This window comes from Orycteropus afer, unplaced genomic scaffold (genome assembly GCF_000298275.1).
Source record: "Orycteropus afer afer isolate SDZICR_OR568_19922 unplaced genomic scaffold, OryAfe1.0 scaffold00218, whole genome shotgun sequence".
Lineage (NCBI taxonomy): Eukaryota > Metazoa > Chordata > Mammalia > Tubulidentata > Orycteropodidae > Orycteropus > Orycteropus afer.
In genome coordinates this window covers 4,527,179-4,545,102 of record NW_006921805.1, presented here as the reverse complement: position 1 = coordinate 4,545,102, position 17,924 = coordinate 4,527,179, and the positions used below count along the sequence as shown (strand labels likewise).

The 17,924-nt window shown below is 35.5% G+C and overlaps 1 protein-coding gene across 1 annotated transcript in view; it reads right to left on the bottom strand.

Annotated features, from left to right (window-relative positions):
- Nucleotides 1-17,924, bottom strand: part of LOC103203588 (programmed cell death 6 interacting protein) — a 129,794-nt gene that overhangs the window by 49,826 nt on the left and 62,044 nt on the right. The window contains exons 8-10 of the mRNA XM_007948661.2: nucleotides 12,795-13,017; nucleotides 11,533-11,656; nucleotides 8,053-8,230 (exon numbers count right to left, since the gene is read on the bottom strand). Of these exons, the coding sequence (XP_007946852.1) occupies nucleotides 8,053-8,230; nucleotides 11,533-11,656; nucleotides 12,795-13,017 (525 nt within the window). The remainder of the gene's footprint in view (nucleotides 1-8,052; nucleotides 8,231-11,532; nucleotides 11,657-12,794; nucleotides 13,018-17,924) is intronic.

Below are 17,924 nucleotides of genomic sequence, written 5' to 3'. Positions count from 1 at the left end.
CGCAGCACTGTTTACAATAGCCAAAAGATGGAAACAACCTAGGTGTCCATCAACTGAGGAATGGATAACCAAACTATGCTACATACACACAATGGAATACTATGCAATGCTAAAGAATAATGTAGAATCAACAAAACATCGCATAACGTGGATGAACTTGGAGGACATTATGCTGAGTGAAGTAAGTCAATCACAAAGGGAAAAATATTGTATTAGTCCATTATTGTAAAAGTCAAGGAAACGTCTTTCTCTGGAAGGAAATTTTCTTTGTTGGTTACTAGGGTTTCGAAGGGAGGGGAGGGAACACTGTTAGATAGATAGAGATAAGTATTGATTTGGGTGAAGAGAAGGGCAATGTACCAAATGAGAGTGATCACTATGGTGGCACTGAGGAAGAGAAAGACAGAGAGAGGTACATGGGAGGTACAGACAATAAAGATGAACCTTTTTGCACATACAGTACTACATTGTCAGTAAAGGTAAACACAGGTATATGGGTGGATAGACGGGTGGACAGGCTAAACTATAAGGTATGTCTATGAAGCGAGGAGTGTACCCAAGACCATGTATGGGGTTGGCAGACAATGGTCCTATAAGTTTATGTGTGTGATCTGAATTCCCAGATGTATGGTGGAGCTGACAGAGGGCAAGGTTGTAGTCACTGCTTGGTCACAGCCAGCTACCCAAACAGACCGAGTAGTTGAACATGTGGGCTTGGGACCATAATCGCAGAGGACATCAAGCTCAATTGGCATAACATACTACACAAAACACTGTTCCACCTCCTACTTTGACAAGTAGCGACTGGGATCTTAAAAGCTTGGAAGCTGCCATGTAGATGCAATGATGGGTCTCTCATCGTCCAGAGCAAAGAAGAATGAAGAAAACCAAAAATTCATGGAAACAATTAGTCCCAGACACTGATACATCGTCCAATCTGCAGCTTATATGACTATGAGACCAGAAGAACTAGATGGTGCCCAGCTACTACTGTCAACCACTTGGAAGGGGACCTATGTAGGAGATCCTGGATACAGAGGGAGAACAATGTGGAACAAAACTCAAAATCATTTGGAGAAAAAAAAAATGGGGGAACCAGGTTTGCTGGTCAGATAGAGCCTGGTGGAACCACTGAGCCTATGGCCCCTAGATGCCCTTCAGGTCTGGAGTTGAACTCACGCCTGTGGCTTCCAGCCAAACAACAGACAAGCATATGAGCTGAACATTTACCATTTACCTGAGGTAGATACACTCCGTGGAGAGAACAATCATGGGAGAAAGAAGGGCTACTTATGCACAGGGAGACAGCTCAGGGGGCAGGAATGCATGGAGGAATGGACACAGGGAAGAGGTAACTATCGGGAGGAAGGGGGAGGGGAGCTGTTGCATTGTGGCAAATTGTGGTCAAGGTCATGAGACAAAGTGTATGTGAACTGCTGTATGGAATGTGAATTTGCTCTGTTAATTTTCACCCAAATCACAATAAAAAAAATAACACTAAAACAATAGAAATGAAGGAAGTGATAACATGATTCACAAATAAAACAGGCTTAGCATAGAAAATTATATGGAACAAAGAAATTGACACAATGAGAAAGCACATGACAAAAACGACAGCAACAAATTCGTATTTCCTGATAATTACATATCTGGCAAGGGACTTATCTCTAAGACTGATGGAAAACTCCAATGCCTCAACACCAAAGGAATTAACAATCCAATTGAAAAATAGGCAGAAGACATGAATAGACACTACATCGAGGATATTCAGGTGGTCAGCTAATACATGAAAAGATGCACATAATCACTGGCCAACAGAGTGATGTAAATCAAAACAATGAGATATACCGTCCCACCCCAGCACTTATGGCAAGGTTCAATGAGACAGAAAATAACAAATGCTGGTGGGGATGTGGAGAGATTGGGACTCTCATACACTGCTTGTGTGACTATGAAGTGACACAACCACTGTGGAAAACAATATGGTGATTCCTTAGAAAGTTGGAATTGGAGTTACCATTTGACCCAGCAATCCCATTATTAGGTACATATCCCAGAGAGGTGAGAGCCAGGATAGGAACAGATACATGCACGCTCACGTTCATCATAGCACTATTTACAATAGCAAAAAGATGGAACCCACCTACATCAGCAGAAGACCAAACTATGGTATGACCAAACTATGGTACATACACATACTGGAATGCTATGCAGCACTAAATAATGTAGAGTCTGCAAAACACCGCATAATATGGATGAACTTGGAGGACATTATGCTGAGTGAAATAAGTCAATCACAGAAGGACAAATATAGTATTAGTTCGTTGTTGTGGAGGGTCAAGGAAAGGTTTATATATGGAGAGAGACTTTCTTTTTTGGTTGCCGGGGGGGGGGGGAGCAAACACTGCAAAAAGAAAAAAAAATGTATTGACCCATGTCACTTTAGTTTTGTGTATTTCACTGTATTTGAATTATATTTCAATAAAATGCATTATAAAAAAACTAAAAAAAATATTTAAGGCTATATTATCCATTACTCTGCTCAGTAACATTTAAAGAAGAAGAATGAATAAGGGATTATTTATATCCAGATGTGCAAAGAGTACTAGAATCAAAGATTTTACATGACCAAAATAAAAATAGGTGTTTTTCACTCAGAAGTCATAAACCACACACACACAAAAAGAACAATTTAACTATATAAAAATAAAAATTTTCAACTTCTATCCTACTACTACACACTTAAAATTATGTTTAACATATTAAAAAAAAAAAAATTTTTAACTGCATAGAAGACAGAATAATAAGGAACAGTAAACACAATAGCCAGTCAATGGTATCTGACAAGAGCTTAGAGCAGAGGTTGTCAAACTTTGCTATAAAGAACCAGGTAGTAAATACTCTAAGCTCTGGAAGCCATATATGGTCTCTGCCATACATTTCTCATCTTCTTTTTACAACCCTTGAAAAGTGGCAAAAATTATTCTTAACTAGTCAATTATACAAATGTAAATCAAACACTAAAACCAGATCACCAGCTTTAGCTCACTGACCACTTAGCTTAGCATGTTAATTTAAAAACAAGATACTTAGTTTGGGCCAAAAGATCAGATCAAAGACACCCCCATCCATTTTTGGACACTCTCAAAGGGGTGACATTCAGTAGACAAATTTAACAAAAAAAAAAAAACCTTGCTTCTCCCAACACATGGGCTCTAAGTAGAAAAGAAAAATTCTCACCAGAGATTCCTAAATCAAAATCTGAATTCTGAACTAGAAATCACACTACCTGTATGACACAAAGTCATAAGATGAATTTCTAACCAACTAAAAAGCTAGCCAAAAAAAACCTTCTTAAGAGGTTTCAGGTATTAGTGCCTGTTAATGGCAGAAAAAAGATAATCCCCTATAGAATCATTCTTTTTAAACTCGGTCCTCAAAGAATGCCCACAAACAAAGTATCAGGAAATGTGAATTCACAATCAAAAATCATTAAACATTAAATATAATGTAATATTCTGGACCGGGTCCAGGGCATTAGCAGAAAAGCTGGTAAAACCTGAGTGGAACACTGCAACAATGGTAATTTCTTGGTTTGGGCACATGTATCAAGGCTATGTAATACTGGCAGTTAATCTCTACACACTAGCAATGAACAACTGAAAAAATGAAAAAGAAAGTAATTCTATTTACAATATCATCAAAAATAATACTTAGGAACAAATTTAACCACAGAGGTGCAAGATTTGTACACTGAAAACCACAAAACTTTGTGAAAAAATTAAAAATCTTATTAGTAAGTGGAAAAACACCATGCTCATGGACTGAAATGCATAGTGTTGCTAAAATGGCAATATTTCTCAAATTGGTCTACAAATTCAATGCAATCCCTATGAAACTTCCAAAACTTGTCTTTTTTACAGAAACAGACAGGCTTATCTTAAAATTCATAAAGGATTGCAAGGGATTTAGAACAGCCAAAATCTTGGGGAAAAAAAGTTCTCATGCAGCTCCCAATTTCAAAACTTACTACAAAGCTACAGTAATCAAGATACTGTGGTACTGGCATAAAGACAGACATAAAGAAATCTATGAAACAGAATTCAAAAATAAACCCACACATCTTTGGTCAGCTGATTTTCGACAAGGATGCCAAAACCATCTTCTTCTACAAAAGGTGCTTAGACTTGCCTCACACCATATGCAAAAATTAACTCAAAATGATTTAAAGACCTAAATGTAAGAGCTAAAACTATAATTCTCTCGCAAGAAAACACAGAGGTTAAGTCTTCATGATCTTGGATTTAATGATGGATTCTTAGATGTGACATCAAAAGTAAAATATGAAGGCAAAAGGAAAATACATAATGGGCTTTATCAAAATTTAAAACTTCTTTACATCAAAGGATACTATCAAGAACATAAAGAGACAATCCATGGCATAGGAGAAAATATTTGCAAATTACTTACCTGATAAAGGTCTAGTATCCAGAATATACAAAGATCTCTTACAAGTCAACAACAAAAAGAAATTTAAAACTGGGGAAAGGACTTCAGTGGACATTTCTCCAAAGAAACACAAACAGCCAATAAGTACATGCAAAGATGCTCAGTATCATTAGTCATTGTTGTTGTTGTTGTTATGTGCCATTGAGTCAGACCTCACTCATAGCGACCCCTCCTTGGGTTTCCGAGGCAGTATAACTACAGAAGTAGGATTGCCCAACCTTCCTTCTGAGGAGTGGCTGGTGGGTTTGAACCACCAGCCTTCTGGTTAGCAGTCAAGTGCTTTAGCCACTATGTCACCAGAGCTCCTTCATTAGTCATTAGGGAAATGCAAATCAAAATGACAATGAGATACCACTTCACATCCACTAGGATGGCTAAATTTTTGAAAAAGACACAAAAGGCTACAAAGTACATGATGCCATTTATATGAAATGTCCAAAACAGGTTAATCCAGGGACATAAAGTAGATCATTGTTCTCCAGGGGCAAGAAGGGAGCTCTGGTAGCATAGTGCCTAAGGCACTTGACTGCTAACCAGAAAGCTGGAAGTTCAAACCCACCAACCACTCCTCAGAAGGAAGGTTGGGCAATCTACCTCTGTAATGATACCGCCTCAGAAACCCAAGGAGGGGTTGTTATGAGTCAGGTCAGACTCAACAGCACATAACAACAACAACAACTGTAAATGATATTAGTTTCTTGATTTCCTTTTCAGAGTTCTCTTTGTTAGTGTAGAGGAATCCTACTGACTTTCGTACACTGATCTTCCTCCTGCTACTTTGCTAAATCCTTCTATTAGGTTCAGGAACTTTCTTATAGAGTCTCCGGGATTACCTATGTACAGGATCATGTCACCTGCAAGTAGAGATAGTTTTGCTTCTTCCTTACCAATTTAGATTCCTTTTACTTCCCTTTCTTGACTTAGTGCTCAAGCTAGGCCTTCCAATACAATATTGAATAAAAGTGGTGATAACAAGAGATCCTTGTCTGGTTCCCATTCTCAAGGGAAATTTGCTTTCAGTCTCTCTCCATTGAGAATAATGTTGGCTGTTAGTTTTGTCTTTATGTTCTTAATTGTACTGAGGAATTTGCCTTCTATTCCTATTTTGCTGAGGTGTGTTTTTTTGTTTAAATCAAGAATGAGTGTTGAATTTTATCAAATGTTTTTTTCTGCATCAATTGAGATAATCATGTGGTTCTTCTGCTTTATTTATGCAGTGCATTACTTTACTAATCCTGAATCCCCCTTGCATACCTGGTATGAATCCCATTTAGTCATGATAATTTGATATGCTGTTGAATTCTGTTTGCTAGGATTTTGTTGAGAATTTTTGCATCTAAATTTATTAGGGCTATAGGTCCATAATTTTCTCTTTTAGTGGTATCTTTGCCTGGCTTTGGTATCAAGGTTATCCTGGCTTCATGGAAAGAATTCAGGCACATTCCATCCTTTTCATTGTTCAAGAATAGTTTGAACAGGATTGGTGTCAACTCTACTCTGAATGTTTGGTAGAGTTCTCTAATGAAGTTGTCCAGGCCAAGGCTTTTTGTGGTTGGGTTTGTTTTTTGCACAACCTCTTCAATTTCTTCTGTTATGGATCTGTTCAAATTTTCAACCTCAGATTTTGTTACTGCAGGTAGGTAGTGTGTTTCCAGAAATGTGTATTCTTCTCAATTTTCTCTGCATTTCTCTTCTTGTTTGTTGGAGTACACTTTTTCCTAATATTCTGTTATGATCCTTTTTATCTCAGTTAGTTCTGTTATAATGTCACCCATCTCATTTATTATTTTGATAATTTGCATCTTCTCATTTTTTTGTCAATTTGGCCAGTGGTTTGTCTATTTTACTGAACCTCTCAAAAAACCAATTTCTACTCTTACTGATTCTACTTTTCTGTTTCTTTTAATTCTTCTCTTTGTTATTTCCTTTCTTCTTGTGACTGTGGGCTTCTTTTGCTGCTCTTTTTCCTATTTTTTCTAGTTGCAGGGTTAAGCTATTAATTTTGACCATCTTCTTTGTGTTTTTTGATGTGTACATTTCTTGCTATGAATTCTCTGTGCATTGCTTGTACTGTGTCCCAAAAGTTTTGGTATGTTGTGTTTTCATTCTTATTTGATTCTAAAATTTTTTATTTTTTCTATCACCTAGTGGTTTTTAAGCAAGGTGTTACTCAAGTTTCCAGGTATTTGATTTTTTTTTCTCATTTTTCCTGTTATTGATCTCTAATTTTATAGTGCTATGATCAGAGAAGACACATTATAGTATTTCAATGTTTTCTAATTTATTGAGACTTGCTTTATGGCCTAAAATATGGTCTATTCTGGAAAATGATCCATGTGCACTGAAGAAGAATGTGCAATGTTGGAGTGAGTGTTCTGTGTATGTCTATGAGGTCAAGTTGGCTGATTGTGTTATTTACATCTTGTTTATCTTTGTTGAGCTTATTTCTATTCGTTCTATCCATCATCAAAATTGGTGGGTTAAAGTCTCTTAATATTATAGTAGAACCGTCTATTTCTCTTTTCAATTCTGTTAGAGTTTGTTTTATGTATTTTGAAGCCCTATAATTAGGTTATATAAGTATTTATTATGGTTATATCTTCTTGGTGGATTGATTATAAGAATATATCACTTAGAGGGAAAAAGTGAAGAAGCCATAAAGGAGAGTATTATTGACAGTTTACTTTAGAGAACTGAAACTTCTGAGTCTTTCATTTCTACTGATAAAACATTATCTTTACTGAAGGATGTGTGAGCAGGCTTATAAAACGTTTGATACCCTAACTTTCTTTGTCTGCTTCATGTTCACCAAGAAACCCACTACCCCTTCGTAGGAAAGAAATGATTAATTATAAAGATCACCTTGAAGAATTTACTGTGAACAATCTGTGTAACAGTAGTTGTTCACAGTATACAAATTTTACATAATTATATTACTTTCATTAATATGGATTTATTTACTCTTAAAACACAAATGAACCAATTCTTAATCAGAATTCCTTTCCTGAAGTGAAAGGCAGGCTCTGGACCACAATAATTCTTCAAAGTGATGACTACTACTCTGTGAAACCCAACAGGAGGAAGCCTCCACTCTGATCTCTGATAAATACCGAGGGATCACAGTGCATTTTGTTTTGTTTTTTATTTTTGTTGTTGAGAATATACAGAGAACATACACCAATTCAACAATTTCTACATGTATAATTCAGTGACACTGATTACATTCAAAAGTGTAACCATTTTTGCCCTCCTTTTCCTAACTGTTCCTCACCCATTAACATGAACTAACTTCTCACTAAGTTTCTTACCTAATCTCTCAAGTTGCAGTTTGCAATGTGATCCCATATAAACAGTTCTGAAAAAACCACAATGCTCAAGGAAGACATTCCTTAGTAATTAATCTAAAGTACTGTTTAGTTTAAAGAAGACTTAAGGGGATATTTTTGGTTAAGGTTTAAAATTTAAAGACTACCTCAGGGCAATAGATTCAAAAGCTCATCCAACCTCAATAGCTCTAGAAAACTTAGAAGGGTTTTACCATACCTCATCCAGGATTTCTCTATTTCTTTGTAGTAGTTCTGGAAGCTCCCTGATCAACTGATCAATAGTTTGAATACCTCCCTGTTCAATCACAGATGTAGACTTAGTCAGTATCGACTGAGGTACAGTATCTCCAGATACATCTTCAATTGCTGCTGGAAGATTAAGGGAAGCTAACACGCTGAAGGAGAAAAGAAAAAGAAGATATATTATGTCACCTAAAAGTCTAGACAATCTTTAAACTACTAATTTCCTATATCCAAATCCACAGAAATGGAGCTATCAAAAAAAAAAAAGTAAATAAGCCCCCACTGCTGTCGAGTCAATTCCAACTCACAGCGACCCCTCCTTGGGTTTCCGACGTAGTATCTCTATGGAGATTGCCCAGTTTTCCTTCTGAGGAGTGGGTGGTGGGTTTGAACTGCTAACCTTCTAGTTAGAGGTCAAATGCCTTAGGCACTATGCCAGCAGAGCTCCTAAAATAAGCTCTATTGATGGAAAAATAAAATGAGAAAGGAAAAAACAGAAAATGGTAAAAATTTGAATCTTTAAATATTTAAATTACCTGTTTATATTTTAGAATTAAAAGACAAAAAGTTAATAAAAACAAAAAATAAAAACCTATAGCGGCAAAATTTACTAGGTATCTTGCTCAAAGCTCATATCTAATGCCTTCCAGTCTATATGCCTACATAGGAAAGAAATAATTACCAATTACAATCAAAATTATAAGTCAATAATGTTACCTTTAAAAAGGCAGCCTTTTATACCTAGTCTTATTATATTGTCAGTAAAGTCAAACAACATACAAAAGTTCTTGTATGTGTATGTCAACACAACACAGTTGATCTAAGCATTGAATTAGAAAATCCTCCTCTGTTCACAGCACAATAAATCTTCAAGTACTTCATTTACATGATGGAAAAAAAGCTTATCCCTATCGTACTATGGAATAAAATAGCTCTGGAGGCACCGTGGTTAAATTGTTTGGTTGCTAACACACATGTTCAGTGGTTCAAACCCACCAATCACGCTGCAGGAGAAAAGATATGGCAGTCTGCTTCCATAAAGATTTACAGTGTTGGAAACCCTATGGAGCAGTTCTACTCTGTCCTTATAGGGTTGCTATGAATCAGCACTGACTGATGGCAATGGGTTTGGTTTTAGTTTTGGACTGTAAGATAAAACAGGCAATGATATAACACAATGAACTCCTCAGAAAATAAGCTCTGTATTAACTCAGAGTACCTTTTAAACATATTATACTTCTGTTGCTTTCTTGCTAGATAAAAAAAGAATCGTCAAAATCCATGCATGTCTCAAAACTAAAAACTTTTGTTCTTCAACAGGCATCATTAAGAAAGCCTGACTGGGAAAAAAATATATCTTCAAAATATATATATATATATATATATATATATATATATATATATATATATGTAGGACTTGCCTCCAAATATGTAAAGAAATCTTTAAAGCTCATTAGGAAGAAAAACTAAATTAAAAAAAAGCAAACCATTTCAACAGGCCCTACACAAAAGATGGCTAATAAGCACGTGAAAATTTGCTCAGTATCTTCAGAGAAATGCAAATTAAACCACAATGAGATACTGCTACATATGTACTAGAACAATTAAAATTAAAAAGAGTGCCAATACCAAGTGCTGGTGAGGATACAGAGCAACTACATTTCTCAAACAAAGCACATATGAATATAAAACAGCAACCACTTTGGAAAACAACCTGGCAATTTAATCTTATAAAGTTAAACATACATTAACTATTGGGGGGGGACGCTGCCACGGAGTCAATTCCAACTCACAGTGACCCTATAGGACAGAGTAGAACTGCCCCGTTGGGTTTACAAGGCTGTAAATCTTTACAGAAGCAGACTGCTTCATATTTCTCCCACAGAGCAGTTGGTGGGTTCGAATAGCCAACCTTTTGGTTAGCAGTCAAATGGTTTAACCACTATACCACCAGAGCTCCTAATATTAACTATAGAACCCAGCAAATCCACTCCTAGGTATTTACCTAAAAGAAATAAAAACACAGGACCACACAAAGATTTGTACATGAATGCTCATAGCAACTCAAATGTCTGTCAAAAAGTGAAAGAATAAGCAAACTGTTGAATAACCATAAAACAGAATACCACTCAGCAATAAAAAAGATCAAACTGCAACAACAACATAGACAAAGCTCAAAAACATGCTAAGTGAAAGAAATAAACATAAAAAAGTACATACAGTAATGATTCTGTTTATATGAAATTGTATCAAAAGTAAAAATAAAATACAATGACAAAAAGCAAATCAATGTAGCTAAGGTCAGGGAAGAGGAAATTTGAATGGAAAGATTCATGAGGGAATTTATAGGAGGTAGAAATGTTCTCTATCTTGATCATGGTAGTGGTTACACAAGTATGTACATTTAATAAAGAAGTGCATATACACTTAAAATTTTATGTGTACACTGCTGGTGGAACTGTAAAATAATACAACCACTGTGGAAAGCAGTATGGTGATTCCTTAAAAAGCTGGAATTAGAAATACATTTGACCCAGCAATCTCATTACTAGGTATATATCCTAAAGAAATGAGAACCAGGACAAGAACAGATATATGCACACCCATGTTCATCGCAGCACTGTTAACTATAGCAAAAAGATGGAAACAACCTAGGTGCCCATCAACAGAAGAATGGATAACCAAACTATGGTAAACACACACAATGGAATACTACACAACAATAAAGAATAATGTACAATCTGCAAAACACCACATAACATGGATGAACTTGGAGGACATTATGCTAAGTGAAATAAGTCAATCACAGAAGAACAAATATAGTATTAGTTCATTATTGTAAAAAGTCAAGGAAAGGTTTATATATGGAAGGAAACTTTCTTTGTTGGTTATCGGAGTGGGAGGGGAAGCGAGGGAACACTGCAAAAAAAAAAAATGCATTGACCCATGCCACTTTAGTTTTGTGTATTTCACTGTACATAAATTATATTTCAACAAAATGTATTTTTAAAAAAATTTTTTATAGTGTACAAATGATACCTAAAAAAATTTTAAACCAATAAATTACTTCCTTAATCTTCGATCCATCATCCACCATAAATAAGTAGAATACTAAATGCATATTCATCTTAAAAAGTTCATTTCTACTTCTCATTTCCCTCAAATAAATAGCTCCTAAAATAAAAATTAGTACTCAAAATATCTTCCCCTTGTGGAAGTAATTAAACTTCTTCCAATCATAACATATTTGCTAGGGCTTAGTAAATATAGTGTCCCCAAGAAATGTGTGTGCCTGTGCATGTTTGTGTGTGTCTACATTTGGTATCTCAACTAATCTTGGCATTTAGCTCCAAGCTCAGAAAACTAAAATGTTCATAAAAACCACTTAAAAGAACTACCAGATAGGAAACTTAGAGCTGCAGAAATAAATTTATGAAAGTTAAGCTCTACCTACCCATTTGCCAAAGTGGTGGCTTCTCTCATTTGAGCAATTGATCTGTTAACCAAGTCAGCTTTCCTCTGATTATAAGCAGCCAAAGACTGCTGTACTGACACAGGAACCATCTTTTCAAAGAGATCTAAAACAAGAAATGGAAATTTCAACAAAACTTTAAGACAAAAACTCAAAACTATAAAGTAATTGTTCATATTCTCTTTATAATATTCACAAAAAGGGTCTACAGGTATTTAAAGATCAAAGCTAAATCATTACTGGTTGAACTGGCAAATAGTTTTGTACACATTTCATAATAAAATTAAAAAGAAAAAATACCTAAATTACTACTAGAAGCACAATGAACAGAATTTTTAGATCACCATAGTTACGGTCAATGACAATAATGAAAGCTTTTTCTTCAAACTTAATTTTATTAGCTCTTAAAGATGTGTACATACAACTGAGCTCGAGGGATTTTAGTAAGAAAGAAAAGAGTTACACCTGAGAAAACACTTTTCAATTGTTGATTAAACAGGTTAGTAAGTAGGCTACAGTGCCAGCGTCTGATTTCCAGCTCTACCACTTCCTAGCTATGTGATTTTGTGCAAGTTACCACACCACTATGTGCATCGATGTCCTAATCAGTCAAATGAGGTATAACTATAGCACCTATGCTTCACTGGGATGTTATGAGAAACAAATGAGCTAATGTTTGTACAGTGCTTAGAAAAGTTCATGGCACATGGTAAATATTTTGTGTTTCCTAAATAAAAATGAGTAAATAACCATCCTTTCCCAGTAACTCAGAATATTATCCTTGGGGTCTCAGCTAGAGGCTACCATATATTGCATATACCTACAATATCCAAGGGTAACATAACATTTATGTATCTTATACAAATATGACTCTAAACATTTACATGTTTAAAATCACACTGATACATATTTGTTTTTAATGAGGATATCATAAATAATAAATGTTGCATTCATAAATGACAAAAGCTTATTTAAAGTCTTTATCATTACTGAAATATACAAAGTTTTAAGTTTTCCACTCAGTGACACACTTCACATATGCTTTATTACCATTTATTTTCTATCTTAAAATTTCAGTAAAGATATCACGATACTTAATTTTTATTCTCACATCTACTTTGAACCACCTGAATGCAAATTCAAAGCATACAACAGCAACTATGTGATTTTAGCTACAAAATAAACATTAACGGTGGAGAAAAGATGAGAATATTACATAAAGTACATATGAATACTTAACATACCAGTGAATTTCTGGCTGATGGGTACATTGATGGGGGTAGATTTCACAAATGTAGCTTTGCCAATAGGGTCTAGATCTTTAAGGTCTGGAACTCGATCATGATAAATAAAGTCATTATCCTTCTTTGCTGCAGTAAGGGCACGGCTGATTTTGTCAGAAAAATCCTTCACATTGATATATTCATCATAGCGAGATGCCACTGTTTTAATCAATTCTGCTGCATGCTAAAAAGAAAAACGTCAACAGAAAGAAATTTTCCTTTCTCTCTCTCTATCAAACATCCACCATCATGGGTTTAGGAAAAGTCTTTAATTTGAGGACTTGCAATTCCAGCAATGTGGCTGACAGGATCACCTAGAAATTCTTCCATTACACACCTAAAAAATGAAGAGTGTCATATAGCAGACAAGGAGCCTTGTTGGTAGAGTGGTTAAGCACTCAGCTGCTAATTTAAAGGTCAGCAATTTGAACCCAACAGTTGCTCCACAAGAGAAAGATGGAGCACTCTGCTCCCATGAAGATCTACAGCCCTGGAAATATATCGAGGCAATTTCACTCTGTCCTACAGGGTCACTAGGAGTCAGAATCGGTTCAACGGCAACAGGTTTACATAGGAAACATCCCCTCAAACACATAGATGAGTTGTCAAGAAAGTAAAAGAAATCCATAGTCCTACAAAAAAAAAAAAGTCAAAAGCAGAGTCATAAGTATAAACTGACAACACAGAAAATTGGCTGTCGGATTATTTCTGTAACCCATGAGCATCTTAAGCCCTCATGGAGACCTGAGACCATGAGTCTTGGGAACACAAAGGATCAAAAACTGAGACGCATCCCTTTCACCGCATCACATAAAGACAAGCACCTCAAAGGGCTACAATCCTAACAACACAGGGTCAATAAAGAAGCATATCTGGTTCACAATGAATAGGAAATTATAGAAAAGTCTTCCCTTATCATCTCTAAGATGAGAATATACCTTACACAAATTTAAAGTTCAAATTATAATACTTAGGTGGTATTAGTTACAGCATCAGATAAAACAGAACAATATAGCTAACAGCATTATAAGGGATAAATTCAGTACATATGTTAAAAGGGACAATTTAACAAAAAGACATCAAACTTCTTAAATTTTATATTTAATAGTTTCTATTTATGTAAATAATTGTAACGAAAAACTGTAAATCCACCCATCATCACAGTGGAAGATATTAACATTCCTATCTCAAGAATAGGAGCTCTGGTGGCACTACAGTAAGGCATTCAGCTGCTAACCAAAAGGTCAGCAGTTCAAATCCACAAGCTGCTCCATGGGAGAAAAATGAGGCAGCATGATTCTGTGAAAATTTACAGCCTTGGAAACCCTATGGGGCAGTTCTGCTCTGTCCTACAGGCTCACTTTGAGTCAGAATTAACTCTCTGGCAATAGGTTGGGTTTGGTTTTGGTTTATCTCAAGTACAGGAGCCTTGATGGAACAGTGGTTAAAAGAGCTCAACTGCTAACTAAGAGGTCAGTGGTTCGAACCCTGCCAGCTGCTCCTCAAAAGAAAGATGAGGCAGTTTGTTTCCATAAAGACTGACAGCCTTGGAAACACTATTGGGCAGGTGTAGTCTCCCCTTCGACATCACTAGAAGTTGCAATCAACAGCAGTGGTGGGTATCTCAAGAACGTTTACCAAGTAAACAAAAATCTGTAAGATTTTAGAAAATCTGAACAAAATTATGAATTTGATTTACTAGACAAATGGGCAAGCCTGGACTCCGTAATTAAGAGAATATAGATCATTCTCAAGCATATAAAGACTATTTAACAAGCCTATGGGGAGATAACACAAGTTTAAAACATCAATATTATAAGAATAGAGTAATGGCTTAATACTAGAAAATTTATTTGTGAAATTCTTCAAAATAATAGATCTAAATTTAAAAAATCAAAATTTCTCCAGAGATGTTAAAAATCATTTGATAAAATTCACTATTCATTCTTGACTCAGTAAAATAAAAATAGCTATAGTTTATCAACATGATAAAATCTTAAGTCTCAATGCTGGTATCATGCTTAATGAAGAAATGAAAGAAACACTCCTAGAGCAAGAATAAAACAAAGACAGATCTTTAATATCATCATGACCATTTAAAATGTCAAACAATTAGACAAAAGAATAAAATCACGAGATATAAAATTTAGAACACAAAAGGTAAAACTTGTTACTACTGAGAGGTGAGGGAGCTCTGGTAGCATAGTGGCTAAGACACTTGCCTGCTAACCAGACGGCTGGCGGTTCAAACCCACCAGTCACTCCCGGAAGGAAGGTTGGGCAATCCTACTTCCGTAGTGATACTGCCTCGGAAACCCAAGGAGGGGTCGCTATGAGTCGGGTTTGACTCGAGGGCACATAACAACAACAACAACAACACTGAGAGGTGATATATTTGCATACCAGGAAAATCTAAGAAAATCAACTATTCTAAATAACGAGAGGGGCAGCATAGAAACAAGATCAAAATAGAGAATACAAATAAGCAACCACCAGTTTGAAGAAAAAGACCCATTTTTATTAGCAACAGAAAGACAAAATATCCAGGAATAAATTTTAAAAGATACATATTAAGATCAGTATGAAAACTACACAGAGAAACAAGGACAACCAAAACAAAACAAAAGCTGTATCTTTAGTAGATGAGAGAAGTACACAAACTTAAATCTTTACAATTTGTAAATCAAATTTGAGTTGGAAATGCGACGAAAATCTCCCTGAATTCACAATACCAGTACAAGAACCACAAGGTGTGCTGAATACACTATAGGAAAAGGGGAGTGCAGAGGACCCACCCTGAGTGGAAACAATAGAATGAGAAAACATCTGCTGGTGACATAAAAGACAAAGCTAACCAGCAATATCTAGGTCAAATCATTAGGAGGCCACAGGAAAAATGGGCTACTAAGGGGCCTCACCCCAAGAGGGAGAAGATGAGAGCAGGAGGCAGGTTAATTAAAAAGTTGGGGGGATGGGTTGCTGGGAGAAGAAGAAAAAGAAAAGGACTGAAATGAGAAGAACTGAAAAGAGAAAATGGGGACAATAGGCACTCAGAAAATACAAGCATTCCCTTGAAAAGCAAAGGTTGTGAGGAATTCAGGGAAACACAGATATCAAAGTAAAATCCTTTCTAACCAGACCAGGCTTTCATAGCCAGAAAAGCAAAGCTGAAGAGACAACACTTCTGTTTTGAAGCTGGAAAGCTAATTGAGCCCACTCCCCAATCCAGGAAATTCTTCCTACTGTTCATCAAGTAAAAGCCATCTCATTAAAAGTTGAGTAACTGAAAAGGCATTCCATCTGCCTTGACACAAAAAACCATAAGGAAAAGGATAAAAAAATGAGCAGCATAGCTTTCCAAGAGACAGTGAATACTCACCCAAGAAATGTTACCACAAAACAGCTGATAACAGTATAGTAGCATTCCAAAATAAACTAAAAAACTTAAGGATGCAATCACAGCACCAAAAGGACATCAATAACAGTGGGTAACAGCCAGATAGCAAAACTATGTGAAACAAGAACTTGCAGAAATCAGGGAAGAAATTGAAGAAAAGATACAAAATCATTTAAGACAGGCACGCTGAAACGTTTATACAAGGAGCCAAAGGGAAAAGAGACATCACAAAACAATCAAAAAGAAGAGAAAATTTTACATGACAGTTAAGGAAGACTTAAAGATTTAAAAGACATCAATCAAATGCAGTGTGAAAAGCTTGTATGGATCCTGATTTTGAACAAAATCAACTGTAAAAAGACAATTTAAAAATAATCAGGGCAAACTAAACTAGATTTGGATAATACTGAGTTAAGAGTACTAATTACTATTTATTATTAATTAGCACTAAGTTTTCTAGTGAAGGTAATGACACTGTGGTTTTATTTTTTTTTTTTTATCCTTAAAACTCACTGCCGACAACTCGGTCACAACTCACAGCAACCCCTCCCCTTGGGTTTCCTAGGCAGTATCTCTACAGAAGTAGATTGCCCAACCTTCACAATACAGAGTTCTGGTGGCATAGTGCCTAAGGCATTTGACTGCTAACTAAAAGGTTGGCAGTTCAAACACATGAGCCACACTCTGTGGAAGGAAGACTGGACAATCTACTTCCGTAAAGATTTACCACCTCAGAAACCCAAAGTGGGTCACTATGAGTTGGAATCTACTCAATGGCAGCAAGTTTGGTTTTTTGGTTTATTAGAAATACATACTGAAGTACTTAAGGATGAATTGGTAAGTCCAAGATAACTTTAAAATACTCCCAAAAAATAAGGAGGAAAAAGGAAGTAGATAAAACAAAAATACCAAAATACTGATAATCAGTGAAACTGGGTGATACTGGATGATTCATACTTTTGTCTATACTTGAATTATCTGTAAGTAGTTAAGCTGACTCAAATGTATATATAAGGAATTAAGTATATGATAAGGACAGAAGCTCAAATCAAAGGTGTAAAGAAAGTCATTTTAATAAATAGTTTTTGAACAACTGAATAGTCACTTGAAAAACATAAAAATTGGATCCACTATATCACATATCATAATAAACTCTACATGGATCCAAATGCACAACATGAAAACATACACATCTAGAAGAAAACATGGGTTAATTTCTTTACAGCCTTGGAGTGGACACTAGAAAAGCATTTTAAACCATGACTCAAAATCCAACAGCCACAGAAGATAGACAATGATATATTTTTTTAGCTAAAAGCCAAAACTTTCTGCAAACAAACAAACACACATAAAGAAAGAAGTTAAAAGACTAAAATCACAAATTGGAAAAATATTTCATATTATAAAAGACTAATTACCTATTAATATAAAAAGAGCTCCTAAAAATAAAGGAAAAGATCAATTAAGAAAAAGAAATTTTTTTAAAAAAACAGTTCATAGGTAAATACAAATGGGCCTTAAACATAGTTACTCAACCTTACCCATAAGAGAAATAGATAATAAAATTACACTGAGAAACAGTATTATGTATGTATTACAGTTTTGTCTTAAAAAGAGTCTACATCTTAAGAATAAGGTGAGGAGAGGCGGGGCAAGATGGCGGACTAGGCAGAAGGATTGCACAGACCCTCTTC